The sequence below is a fragment of the Vanellus vanellus genome (genome assembly GCF_965231255.1).
Source record: "Vanellus vanellus genome assembly, chromosome: 13".
In the NCBI taxonomy this organism is placed as follows: domain Eukaryota; kingdom Metazoa; phylum Chordata; class Aves; order Charadriiformes; family Charadriidae; genus Vanellus; species Vanellus vanellus.
The window spans coordinates 6,594,243-6,607,185 of record NC_138918.1 but is presented as its reverse complement, the minus strand read 5'-3'; the positions used below and the strand labels follow the sequence as shown (position 1 = coordinate 6,607,185).

General features: G+C 49.5%; 2 protein-coding genes and 1 long non-coding RNA gene across 5 annotated transcripts; 2 read left to right on the top strand and 1 right to left on the bottom strand.

Annotated features, from left to right (window-relative positions):
* Window positions 1–165: 165 nt before the first annotated feature.
* On the top strand, window positions 166–4,262 carry MRNIP (MRN complex interacting protein). The gene is made up of 7 exons (XM_082490120.1): window positions 166–353; window positions 432–491; window positions 724–821; window positions 1,995–2,064; window positions 2,365–2,504; window positions 2,765–2,867; window positions 3,385–4,262. The coding sequence occupies exons 1-7, from the start codon at window positions 273–275 to the stop codon at window positions 3,985–3,987; spliced, it is 1,155 nt and encodes a 384-aa protein (XP_082346246.1). The 5' UTR covers window positions 166–272; the 3' UTR covers window positions 3,988–4,262.
* A 309-nt stretch (window positions 4,263–4,571) lies between these two features.
* On the bottom strand, window positions 4,572–9,134 carry SQSTM1 (sequestosome 1). Of its 3 annotated transcripts, none has more exons than XM_082489802.1 (8): window positions 8,900–9,134; window positions 8,616–8,711; window positions 7,577–7,806; window positions 7,302–7,458; window positions 6,744–6,833; window positions 5,985–6,229; window positions 5,515–5,722; window positions 4,572–4,882 (listed from the first exon to the last, which is right to left on the bottom strand). In XM_082489802.1, the coding sequence occupies exons 1-8, from the start codon at window positions 9,075–9,077 to the stop codon at window positions 4,725–4,727; spliced, it is 1,362 nt and encodes a 453-aa protein (XP_082345928.1). In that variant the 5' UTR covers window positions 9,078–9,134; the 3' UTR covers window positions 4,572–4,724. The 3 variants fall into 3 exon arrangements, with proteins under 3 accessions (XP_082345928.1, XP_082345929.1, XP_082345930.1); XM_082489803.1 differs by having other exon boundaries at window positions 6,744–6,830; XM_082489804.1 differs by lacking the exon at window positions 6,744–6,833.
* On the top strand, window positions 8,192–11,992 carry LOC309677091. Its single transcript, XR_014269655.1, has 3 exons — window positions 8,192–8,243; window positions 9,236–9,428; window positions 11,956–11,992. It is a non-coding gene; the product is annotated as an uncharacterized lncRNA (long non-coding RNA).
* The last annotated feature ends 951 nt before the right edge of the window (window positions 11,993–12,943 follow it).

The window sequence follows — 12,943 nt, the reverse complement described above, 5'->3', positions numbered from 1 at the left end:
TTCCGCCGGCGCAAACGCGACGTTTTTGCTGCTGGCAGCCGGTGGGAATCCACGCGTCCCCAGGCTGCCCCTGCGGGCGGCGCTGCCCGAGCCTTCCCCTTTGAAGGCAGCTCGGCCCGGGGTAAGCCTCATGCGCCAGCTGGAGCGGTCCGTCCCTATCGACCCTTACCGGTCGCGATAGCTCGCGGCTGGGCGGGGGCTCGGCGGACCCGGGGGCAGAGCGGCAGACTCGTTGGTAGCGGGTGTCACGTGGCCGGAAGGCGCGCGTTGCCATGGCGCGGGCAGGCGGCGGGATGGCGCCGCCGTTCTGGGCGCTGCGATGCTGCTCCTGCCGCCTCTTCCAGGTGCAGCAGGTGGGTGAGGCCCGGGCCGGGCCGGGGAGCGGGCTGCGGGCTGCGGGCCGGCACTGACCCCCCTCTGCGCCCTCCTAGGCCAAGCGGAGCGGGAAGTGGAGCTGCAGCGTGTGCGGCCAGCGGCAGGCGGTGCAGAAGGTGAGGGGCCGGGCCGGGCCGGGGGAGGCCTGTGCGGTGGTGGGGAGCCCCGTGTGGCAGTTAGACCCTACACAGGACATCATACGCTCAGCCATGTGTGCTAACATTAGTGAGCACCTCAGTATTACCCGACGTAGAGTCTCACTTTGTGCTGTTTCCTTCTGCTCCCTAAACCTCGTTTTTCTTTTTTTTTTTTTTTTTGTTTTGGTTTTGGTTTTTTTTTTTTTGGCAGGTTTACGGCCAAGGTTCTGGCCTAGACTGTAGGCGCCATGTCCAGAAATTAAACTTGCTGCAGGGTGAGGCGGAGGAAGCAATTGGTTGGACATCTCGGTAGAGTGTTTAATCTTTACTTGTTTCTTTTGATGTGCTACAGTTGATGCACATCTTCACACGTTCAGTGCCTGTTACCTAATTTGAGCTCACATGTCATAAAGCCATGATGTGCCAGTTTTGTCGTCACCTCATAGGAACAAGCTATTTGTTGGTTTTAGTGTCCTGGCATGTTCCTTTTGACAAGGAATTTTTTCAGATAAGTTTAGCTGATCAACAGTGTGTGTTGGTCAGGTCTTTAGCCATTAAAATATATGCAAAAAGGGTTTGGTTTGGCTGTTTTTTAATTGCTCTGTCTTATTTACTATCTGATGAGCTGACTGTGGAGGTGTCCATCTTGCAGACTGACAAGCAGTGCAGAGGTGCATCCTCGGAGAGAAAACATCCTCCACTCTAAGCTGTGGCTGCCTAACTGTTGGCATTCAGGGGGTTCACACTGTGAATCTGTTGGGTAATTGCTGCTGCTATTGATAAAAAGACTTGTTTAGTGCAAACATTTGGGTATAATTCCTGCTGGGCTGGAAAATCTGAACAGCACTTTCCTGTTTATTTCATTCCTCAATCTGTTGCAAATTGCCTAATCATGAACTGGTCTTGAACTGGTACAGCTTCCTTTTTACTCAAGGTTATTTTCAGAAATCAAAGCTAGTTAGATAACTTAGTTGTGTATATGCAGTGCTTCAGGGTTAAGCTTTGGGAAGAAAACTCATTGTTTGTTCACTTTATCAAAAAGGGTTGCTATTTCTATCGTCAAAATATTGTGAAATTCAAAACATTGTGAAATAACTTCCCTTTTTCTTTCGTTGTTTGGGATATAATTAGTGGATTTAAGGTGTTGTCCCAACAGACACACTCTTTTATCCCTATTTATGATCAATTAGAATTTATCATTAAATGAATAGCAAATTTAGATCAGATTTGCTACTCTATTTGTATAGAAAGAAGGAGGCTACTCTAACTATTTTTTTTTAAGTTTTTGGGCAATATATCTTGCAAATCCTTCATTTGGCATCTGCTTTTATATAGATCCTTTTTTTTCTGACATGCCGCCTGTCCGGTGTTCCTATCCATGCTTTCTATGCAATCCCTCATGCTATGACTAGGTGATTTGAAAATTATAAATCAACAGACAGAAGTGTGTTCTGGAAACTCTAGCTTAAACATCTGTTTTAGGTATGTAGAAGAATCTGTAAATGACAACAAAACTACAGCAGCCCAGCATGAAGACAGTTCAGTCCAGCAGGTAAGATACCTACAAAGCTGAGGTAAATACCAACCCATACCGACCTAGGTGAATCAAAGTGAAATCAGTGATCTCTTTATATGGGTTCAGACAGCTGAAATAGTGTATCAGATAGGCTCCAGCGAAGAGAATGAGATGTATACCGAAACTCTCTGCACCACCAAGATACTGAACCTGGGAACATGATACAGGAACATGTCCTAAAATGACTTGTGATTTGAGGCATTCAGCACATACATAACAATGTTAAAACCGAGAACTCTGTATTTTGCTGTTTTCAGTAATTCTCTGATATTGTAGGAGGGAAGGGCAGAAGTCAGTCGCTGGAGTAAATATCTGGACAAGGACAGTGAAGATCAGGAAGATGGGGAGGAGGAGGCAGCAGGTACAGAAAGGCAACAGTTCTGTTCCTGGAGGAGGAACGCTGTGGAAGAACAAAGGTACAGAAAGAACTTTTTTTTTTAATTCCTGCCCCCAAGTGGTGACATTTGGTTTGGAGGTGTGGGAGGTCACTCATCTGTGATGGCTGAACAAAGTACACATTGCAATGTATGACCTGACCTGAGCAGGGATTTGGTATTTGGGGCAAAACTTCTTTTGTTGCTAGAGACCATGTATTTTATGAACGTTTCTGCTGATTTGTGAAAAAAACTCACAGTGGACCTAATCTGTCTTCTTTGTGAATGGCTTTCTTTACCAGGAAACAGCACAAGAGCTTTCTGCCCAGTGATGTTCAGGAGTACACAGGGGAAAATGGAGTTTTCCAGCTTGCCTACCAAGCCGAAAAGGTTAAAACCTCTGAGGTATTTTAGAATTTAGTTAGAAGGTTCTTCCTACCAGTAAAACAAAAGTGTTCTCCTGACCTCTTTCGTGTCATCACAATTTTGAAGTTTTACGAGCCTTCCTCTGTTCTTCTGTTTGAATGAGTGGGGAGGAGAAGAAAATTGTGTCAGGAGTTTCTCTCTGCAAGGTTTTTAGTCAGGCAAAACCAATGCCAACTTGTGTAAGCTGAGTGGTTGAGCCGGATTCCTCTATCAGCACAGTTGCGAACTATGCTGCTTTGCCTTACTGAGCAGTGGCACCTGTGTTGTATGCAGTTTTTAAGGCTACTGTGATTACCTGCAGTGCCAGTGAAGCAGGCCTGAGTCTTCACAGCCCAGAGTTCATAGGCCCACTTGGTGCATCAGCCTGAGCTCTGCTTCAGAGGGCTGGTGAGAATTTGGGTGCTTTTGAAGGACCCAAGTGCTCTTTCTTTGCCTGCTTCTGTGCAGCTTGGCTGTGTGTGCTGGATTTATAACCAAGCTCTCTTCCTTGTTACAGCGCAAGAAATGTGTAGTAGCAGTGGCTGATCGAGATGACGGAGATGCTGTTTCTGGAGGCAGTGTGGTTCCTGCTGTCTGTGAGTTTGTAGTGCCTGAGGAGAATACACAAACTGCAAGTGCTTGTACCAAACCCTCGAAGTGGGAAAAATTTCTCTCGTGTTCTGACAGCTATAGCAAAAATGCTGCCAGGGTCACCTTGTCGCCACAGGAGGGCAGTGGAAGGTTGGGGCTACACAGCACCACTGCAGCAGATGCTGGTATGGCCAGCAGATGCTCAGAACAGGCTGGAAGAACTCTACCTAAGGGTACAGGTTTTGAATTTAAAAAATGTGCTGCTAGCACCGAGTGGCTTGCATCAAAACTGCCTGGCACCATGGTGGCCAGCACCAGGTGCTCAGTTGAGGAGGATGTGCTGTTCAAAGAACCTCAAAGCCAATTGGTAAGGGCAGGATCTGGTGTCTTAGAGACCACCACAGGAAGGTGCTGTTTGGGGAGCACAAGGGCAAACACCCTTGTTAACTGTAACACCAGGCCAAAGCCTAGCAGTGGTTCTTGTGAGCACCTCTTCTGCACAGGTGAGGAGTTTGATGATGATCTCTGAGATGTTCAGGCATCTTTGGCATTGCTTTCTTGTTTGTCTCTAGAATGTTTTTGATATGTTGAGTACTGATTTTGGCCTAAAGATGGCCTTATACAACTGCACTTATTAAAGTTGTTTACTTGCTCAATTGCTGTGTTCGGGGGAAGGGTATGAGGGTGGAAGAGAACACTGTGCAACCCTAGTTACAATGCTATCTAGAAAGCTCATCAGCTAGAAATAGGTCAGCTTGGGGGGAAAAAGCTCCAAGGATTTCTGGTCAGTACAATTAAATTCTGTGATTAACTCCCCATTACAAAGTACAGCTCTTTTCCCCTGTGCTACCTCTTTGTTTAGATCTCCCATAGCAACCCTTTCTTCCAGAGCTGCAGAGCAGGCTCCAGAGCCAGAAAAGCATTTCCTTTCTCTTCAGAAGTGCAGCCCTAAGGGGGTACACCAAGGTATGTGCAAAAAGACAGGCCTACAGTCCTGGGCTGCCTCCTTTGCACAGGTTGCTGCTTGATGAAATCACATGCTCTTAGTTAAAAGAGTGGAGGGATTATGCTAAGTAATACAGCTGTGATACTTAAAACACTCACACAGACTCATCACAGGTAGTAGTATTTATTTTTCCTCCATTCTACAAGCACTTTGGAACATGAGATGGAAACCCTTAGCAGGAAGAAAGATGAACCGCTGAGCAAGTTGTACTGCATTGTTTGCTTTTGGTTGGAAGGAAAGTGCTTTTTCTGTTACACAGATTACAAGTGAGGTGGCTGCTTGGAATACTGGATGGCGTCTAGTGCTGCCCCAATGTCGCAGTTCTTTGTCTGCAGGAGTCGAGTGAGCCACCCACCCTCATCAGAAAAGCCCATAGAGAGCATCTGGGACAGTGATTCAATGAGGCGAGGGTCTGCTTCTGTTAAGAGAAGAATAGTTTAAAGTTGAAATATTTCATGTAGTTGGCAAACCAGCCAAAGCTTTAATACCACAGAGAAGGTGGGGTGGCACTAATCCTAGGAATAATCTAGCATAGCTGGTTAAATGCTCTCTTTTGTCTCCCAGGAGGGCAGATGTTTGAGATAGAAGATACATAACCAGCTAAGAGAACTGCTGAGTCAGACTCTGCTAGCCTTGCTGTAGGACACTACTGTTGATCTCAGTGAAGTGGCCTGGCATACTGTTACTGGGTCCCACCAGAAAAATGCTGTCTTAAAGCCACAGGATGTACCAGTCTGCATCCTGCATTAAAGGGCTCTGTCAAAGGGTACATTGCAAGGACATGATTTAGGATACCACCTTGTTTCATATTGCTGGAATGGCATTAGTCTAAGGTCAGAGGTCTTGTTAAGACTTAGCTGCCCACATTCAAGAGAAGAACCACCTGACTGTCTCTAACAGGGTGCAAGAGCTGCTGTACCTGCTAACAAAGTTACAGATAAGTTTAGCTGTACCTTAGGTGACCTTGATTTCTACCATCTCTAAAAACAAGTCTGCTTATGTCAGGCAAGTCGGCAGTTCCCGAGTGAAAACCTGCATTCCTTCCCATACCTGGTGGGAGATGTGGGTAGAGTGCAGCTTCTCGCAGTCCTGTAGGTCCTGCTTGGGGAGGATCTTGAGATACATCCAGGGAGCTGGGACCCTCTGTCTCTGGCATTTGCAGAGACTGCAGTTCACCTGTGGAAGGATCCACTTCTTTGGAAGATAAGTGGGTCCAGTCCTCATCACCCCCTGACGAACTGCTGGACTCGCTGTGTTCCTGAAATGGAAAGAAAAAAGCTCCAGGTGCTGCAGTGCTTTCCAGGTAGGATGCATCCTCCTACTATCTGCCTTTCATATGAAGAGTTACATCCACAAGAAGTCCCACCACCTTTGCTATAAAGCAGTAAAGCAAAGGTGCTGTGTATCACTTCATCTGCTGACATCTTAGCATGTGTTGTGGGATTGAATATTAAGTGATTATCTTCCTTTCTAGTAAAGCCTCAGCAAGCATTACTAAATTAGTGCCATAGTTCTTGTACCTGTGACTGGAGACTGCCATCTTCCATTTGTGTGGGCACAGGATCTATCACCATGTCTTGTATCTGCTCTGCAACAGCATTTACTTCTGTAGCAGAATCTGCGTTATTCCAGTCTGGTTTGGTCTGAACATTCTGGTTAAGAGTACTGCTGCTCGACTCAGCACTGTTCTGCTCTTGATTGGGAGAAGCAGGAGTCACTTTGCTTCTCTGCCCTCCGTGTTCCACATCAATATCAACTTCAATACCTAGAAGTGTATTTGAGATGGAAAGAGTCTTACAGAGGTTTTTCCAAAGGACAGTCCTAAAAGAGCATGCATCGGTCCTACTCTAAATGCTGTAAGGTTTCTGTAATCTTGTAGTTTGCCATAAGATGTAGGAATTAAGATGCAAAGCACTCTTTAAACGGAGAATAGTTAAACACCAAATAGTCATCTTCCTCTAGATAGACAAGGGATACATTTAGAGAGTCAGGGCAGAAGTTATCTATGCCCACATAAGCCAGGTAAAATCCAGAGTCACCACTGATTTAAGATTAGTATTACACTGGTGACACGTCAATGAAATCTTTCCTCCCAAGGGAGGGCTCTGAAAAGGTACCACGTGGCTGTTGTAAGCCTAGGCGTTGTTAGTACCAGGAGTAAATTGAGGCTTAGTAGCATGAGGTGGTTCCAGTATCGGGCACAACAACTGACTGCTGCTCCTGTTAAAAGGACCTTTAAGCCAATCTTGGGAATTGGGGTAACAAACTAAGTCACTTACCCAGGGGGCTCAGAAAAGCTGCAACACTCTCCCCAACATTCTTTAAGAAGGTGACGTTGGGGTCCTGAGGCTGGCTGTTAGTAGAAGCTTCTAGAAAAACAATTTATGTTAGCACACATAGGAGCTCAGAGGGAAAGAGCACCTATAAAGCGTATCCCCATGAGGTCTTGGTGCTCATTTCCTGTCACTCACACACACTGCACAACAAAGGCAGTATAGAGACAAAAAACTAACCCTGAGCTACCTCTGGAACTGAAAACCAGTGGCATTAGCATTGTTAAGGCTCATTAGCCATGCTGAAAGGCAGATCTGGAGTAGTGACATGCTTGACCTAACAGCTCAGCTTTGGTTCCAGATACTCTCTCTGCATCCTCATCTATTGCAGGGGCCCAAGCATGCCTTAAAACAATCCTGCTCTGCACAGAAGAGTGCTAACTACTTCAAGCAAATTAGAGCAGTTCCTGTATCTATTTTTCCACCCAGATTCCACCCTGTGCTGCAGAACCTCAGCTACTTTGGCTCAACCACCACCTCGTTTACCAGAGCATCTCCTCTTACCTTCTGCAGCGGGTGGACTGGAGGCTGCAGCATTGGCTTGGGCTTGTTCGGCGTTTTGGCATGGAGCTGCAGGGCCAGGGTATCCCCAGCAGTGCATCCATGGGAAGGGTGGAACACCATGCCGCATTTTACGGAGCCAGCGTCCTCGGGGAAGCCACTGTAAAGGGTAATGTTCATGTGACTCTTCACACAGCCGCGTTCTGAGTAACTGGAACTTATGACTTTAATTTGAGGAATATCCCGTTCATGAGTTCCCCTCCATAGACTTTGCTCACCTCAAATGGATTTAGCAGCGGGCTTTGAAACATCACCATGTTGTGCTCCTTGTGGATGCCTTTACCCTCACAGGTGCTGCACAGGTCGTAGTCTGGACAGACAGTGCACTTGAACCTGGCACCCACCACCGGTCCTTCACAGCCATCACAGATGACGTTGGGGTGCACCATGTCACGAGGAGGCTCCTGGCTGCACTGCGAGCGGTGTTCCCGCCTGCACTCCTTTTTCTCTATTAAGGAAAGGAAACTTTGCGTCAAAACGAGGTTACTATTTAAAGGCTGGAAATCGGGCAGAGGAGAAGGAAGCACAAACAGCCCTTGTCAGAGCAGTATTGACTTACTAGGTCAGTTTATTTTTACACTGGCTGCCGAACGCAAGCCGGGGGCATGTAAGAGAACTTAAACCAAGTGCGAAGGGGTTTCGCAAAGGTACCTGCTCCTCAAACTGAGCACGCCTTATCCTTAACAGTCTCTTGGCATGTTTATTTTAGATTAGTGCTGTGCTACCCCATTTGGCTTCTCATCCTACCTTCCAAAGAACTGCAAGAACAGAATGTTTTTGGAGAGGGAGTTGGGAGGAAATGCCAGGAGGCACAACAGATGAGAGCAGGGACAACAGCGCTGGCTCCTGTGACTCACTCAATGGACTGCAGATAAAGCTTTGCAGGTATCTACACAAACAGAGGGAACTAGGGAGGCACTACACCTTGAGAAATAAGCCAGAATTAAGGCTTCCTAACGCACTGTTGTTAATATTAAAGATACCGGTGCTAGGCTAGCGTTTCCAGGGAGCCGGCATGACGATGGCGGCTCACGTTGGGCCAGCTGAGATGACAGGGCTAGGAGGAAACTTGTGATCTGTTTACCCCACCTCAGCAGGGAGGAGGATATTCTGGCGGATCACCCTGCCCTTCATTTCAGCTCCCCCCCGAAGGCCGCAGGTTCCACCAGCCCCTCGAGGGGAAGGGGAAGGGGCGAGGGCCGCCTTCTCCCGTTTTCAGGGGCCCTCTACCTCCCCCGGGAGCTGCGCGGGGGTTACCTTTGATGTAAACACGAAAGACGCCGTCCTGCACGTAAGGCATCGCCATCTCCAGCTCCTCGTCGGTGGAAAAAGCGATCAGGTCCCCATCTTCATCTAGAGAGGGTAAAGCACAGGATTAGGTACCCGCTCAGGTGTCACGGGAGGGGGCGGCGGGGACACCCCACCCGCCGGGCGGCCCCGTTGCCCCGAGACCTTCCCACCCCCAGTGACACCGAGGCCTGACCCGCTACGGGGGCGGCCCGGCCGGCGGAGCAGCCCCCCCTCGCCGCGTCCCCGCTTACCCTTGTAGTGCATGCGGAAGGCGGGCGGCGGCCCGGCCCGCAGCAGCCCCTGGAAGAGCTCGGCGACGCGGTCGTGGATGGCCTGGTAGCGGGCGGGCGGCGGCAGGGAGAAGCGGCGGATCTCGCGGGCCGCCTCCTCCTTGCCCAGCAGGTAGGCTTTCACCGTCAGCGCCGCCATGGCTGTGGCGCAGCAGGAATTGCCGTCGGGGGACCGTCAGGGCGGAGCGGCGGCGGCGGGCGGTGGGGCGGGAGTCGGGCCCTGCGCCGCCCTCTTATAGCGCCGCGGAGACAGGCCCCGCCCTCCGGTGCCAGACTAGCTGCCTCTCTCCGCTCCAGGCTCCGCCCCCTGCTCCTAGGCTCCGCCTCCTGTGAACAAGGCTCCGCCCCCCGGTTCGGGCTCGCCTGGGCCCGGGGTCCCGTCCGTCCCCAGCGCGACGTTAACGCTGCCAACTTCTGCAGCGCAGAGGGGTAAATGCTCACCGGTACGTTTCCTGCAGCCGGAAACATCTGTGAATACTTGCAAATGCAGGTAAGTGCTCTCTGCTCTGCTCAGCCCCCATGAGCAGTGCCCATGCCCGGACTCGCATCCCCGGGTGGTGTGGGGTTGCAGGGCCGTGCTGGTCACAAAAGCGTGGGCAGCGGCCAGCGAGTGCGGCGTCGGTACCTTCTGCGTGGCCACATGGCCCCTGAGACCCATTGGTGGGGAAACACAACCGCAGGTCTGCTGTGCACCACAGGGCAGTCCCCGGCTGAACTGATCGCCATCACTGCCTGGCAGCGGCCGCCAGCGTTAGCCGGGGCACGTGCCATCCTGGTCCTGCTCGTCACCTCCGTCTTCTGCATCGGGGCGAGCAGGGCAGCGTGATGCCAGGGTAGCAGTACCCATCGCAGGGGTTCGCATGCTCAGCGTGGCTGGAATAAATAGCTCTTCAGCTAATGCTCTTCCCTGAACCCAGTGTTTCGGAAGGGGGGGACTAAAAATAAAGATGCTAGTATAAACACAACTGACATTAAGGAGGATGTTCTGGGGACGTTCCAAGTTGGTTGGCAGCAGTATTTTTTTGCAGATCAGATACAGTTGACAGGCCTCTTAATCTGACCACAGGAGAGTCCAGCTGGCAGAACACACCGTCTGTGCTGTCCAAGTGTAATTAAATAAAGATGGATCAATGATTATTAGGTTCCTCGCTGGTGTTAATTTCCTCTCACCCAAGGGCCTGACCACTCTGACTCTCAGTGACATATTTCTCGATTTAAGATAATAAAAACTTAGGAGAATCTGTGTCGTGATCTGTCATCTTCTGCAATCAAGAGAAGGTTAAGTTTTAATTTCGACAATGTGCAGGTAGTTTATTTCTTGACCTAAAGTTAAAACACTTGGCCTTCCGTATAGGTACCTTTTTGGCATATGCGTGGCAATTTTGAAATAACAATGCTTCTCTGGAAAATAGTATTTACAGTGGGAAAGATTGCTCTTTTAACTTCAAAAGTTTTCCAGGAATTTCGGTATCTAGGTGCGACATGGCCAATATTCCACCTTGAAGGGATGAGTTAAATAAGTGGATTCAGGTTTAAGCATAAGTGATGCTGTGCAGGGAATGATTCATCAGTTTTTACAGCATGAGGTATCAAAAGGTTTGGGTGCACAGCAAAGGCGTATCGCACTCACCTTCCCTTTTGCCTCTTTGCTGTCTGTATGCTTATTTCTGAAAATGTTAGTGAAAGTTTCTGGCTTGACATCGTTGAATTACTTTTTTTTTCCATAAAATCAGAATTGGGACCGGCGGTAGCAGGGCACGCAGTACAGGACGCTCTGCCAGCATCATATCTGCCTTGCCAAGCATCACCTCCAGCATGTCCGTCTTGTGTTCTATTTCTGAGGACCCCAATGCCCACTTTTGGTCTCATTTATAGAGCCAAAGACTCTAGTAGACTTGTCTACTTGTCTTTTGGGGCCCAGCCCCAGCACATTCATTTTTCAGGCACCGAGTTGCTGCTGACCCAGACAGGACCGATTCCTTATTCCCCTCTCCATCACTGCCTGGGTGTTTGAGGCACAGGGGGTTGTCCTCAAGTTGCTGGGTCTTTTCAAGTCAGTCGTGTCTCCAGATTAATTGATGCATTTATAATCATCGGGCGATGCACCAAACTAAAACCAGAAATCTAAGTTTTCCTCTGGGTGAACTTTAATCCAGTTGGCAAATCTGGAAGGGGCCAAAAGCCAGAGGGAATTTCCCTTCTCCTGGTGGGGCATGCTGAGTCACGCTCAGCTTTCTGGTCATGACATCATGCACTTTTACAAAACATAAGGAAAACAAGGCTTTCACCAGCCTGCTGTTAGCTTAGCTCACCCATCACGGGACAGGGGTGACTCAGTGACTCATCTCCTCCTCCTCCTCCTCCTCCTTCTTGAGGTCGGGGATTTCCTCCCAGCAAGCCCTTCTCTGGAGCAGACCTCAGACCATGCTCTCCCCGTGTTTCCTATCGCCCCCAGCCCTGGGATGTGCCTCCGGGCGGTTTCTCAGCCCCCTGGAGAGGCCGGGTGAGAGGTTGCACTGTATTCCCACATATATTAACTTGAGATATTTTTCCCTCTGTTTGCTGGAGGATCTGGGTTTTGGCACTCACAGCGTGAAGCACTGGCTGTGTGGATGTTTTCTTATGGGCCTTTAGGAATCTCATAGCATCACAGCAACCCCTGCCCAGAAAGTGGTTTGTCAGCCGGAGCTGCTGAGCAGCCAGCGAGGCAGAGGGATGTAGCACAGGAACAGCAAAGGGGATGGGGAAAAAAAGCTGTTTGAGTTTAAAATTTCAAGGTTACAGAGGAAAGGCTCAAAAAGGAGCAATTAGCATCCCTGCAGTGCTCTGCTTTCTATCTACACCCACTTGCTGCTGGGAAGTGTTTAAAAATATTTGGTGAGATTCTTGCTCCTCGGGCACGATCACCAGAAATACTCCTTATGTCCAAACTTTTCATGTTTGCAGTAAAGTCCTGGCAGGATGCGGGGGTGGGAGGGGATTCAATCTTGTCTTTGAGGCTGATGATGATTTTCCAGAGGGAACTCTTCCCCAAATCATCGCTCCAGCCTGAGGCCCCCTGCACCCTCCAGGTGAGGTTTGGTCCCCCTGCACCCCCCAGCTCTGGCAGGACGGCATGCAGTGATGGAGGGACGGCGCAGAGCCACAGGAGGAAGGCGCTCGCTGGGCTGGACCGGGTGCCACGGTCCACACGCTGCCACACGCTCCTTCCAGAGGCTTCTGGAGAGGTGCGGGATCCTCCAGATGCGTCAGGTAAGACGTGGGTGACTCAGCCCGGTCCCATGACGGCTTGCCTCCTCTGCCAGCCCAGCCGAGCGGCCACTGTTGGCCGCCACCGAGGCAGAAACCCTCCTTCCGCAACAGCGCAGGCAGAAGGGAAAGCGAGCGGAGTGATTTTTGCTGTCTCATTTTTCAGGTTGAGTTTTCCAGAAGGTTAGCTCTGCCACGTCAGGTGTTGGCACAGGCTCAGCGCCGTTGCTCGTTGGTGACATGAGACTTTTAAGGGCAGAATACTCTGAAACAGTTTTTTTTTTCATCGAGGCAGAGGAGCAGATAGGGGAAATGGGTGGAGAGCAGGCACAAAGTACAAACACGCTGTGGGCGTCGCGCAAATAGGTAAGGATTTCGTGTTCCCAAAGGTGAGAAGGAACTTTTTGCAACCTGCACAAATTGCTTGGGGTAAGTGTTGCTTTGATAACCTGACTTGTAGCTTTTGCCCTGAATTAAGGCATCAACATGTCATCCCATCGACAGTAAGCACCCTGTTGTGATCTTCACCTCCCGTGGCTGGGGAGAATTTGGAAACATTTGTACGGTAGTGAAACAAGCCCTGGTGATGTTTGAACACAGCCGCCTGTAAAACACATAGAAAATGAGGTTATTTTGTTTTATGAGAAAAACAGCAAGATCTCTTTGCTTAAAGCAGCCTGGGAAGGACCAAACCTGATGGGACAGATGGGCCAAACCCCAGAGTCAACCTCTTTAGAGAGCTAGATAAAATCAGCT

Excerpts from the sequence above, each read along its gene's own strand:
- MRNIP (XM_082490120.1), top strand. The coding sequence starts at position 273 with ATGGCGCGGGCAGGCGGCGGGATGGCGCCGCCGTTCTGGGCGCTGCGA. Across the intron at positions 822-1,994 it reads GCAATTGGTTGGACATCTCG|GTATGTAGAAGAATCTGTAA; the intron begins GTAGAGTGTTTA and ends CATCTGTTTTAG. Across the intron at positions 2,868-3,384 it reads AAAAGGTTAAAACCTCTGAG|CGCAAGAAATGTGTAGTAGC; the intron begins GTATTTTAGAAT and ends TCCTTGTTACAG.
- SQSTM1 (XM_082489802.1), bottom strand. The coding sequence starts at position 9,077 with ATGGCGGCGCTGACGGTGAAAGCCTACCTGCTGGGCAAGGAGGAGGCG. Across the intron at positions 6,834-7,301 it reads CAGTCCACCCGCTGCAGAAG|AAGCTTCTACTAACAGCCAG; the intron begins GTAAGAGGAGAT and ends TTGTTTTTCTAG. Across the intron at positions 6,230-6,743 it reads AGCTTTTCTGAGCCCCCTGG|GTATTGAAGTTGATATTGAT; the intron begins GTAAGTGACTTA and ends ATACACTTCTAG.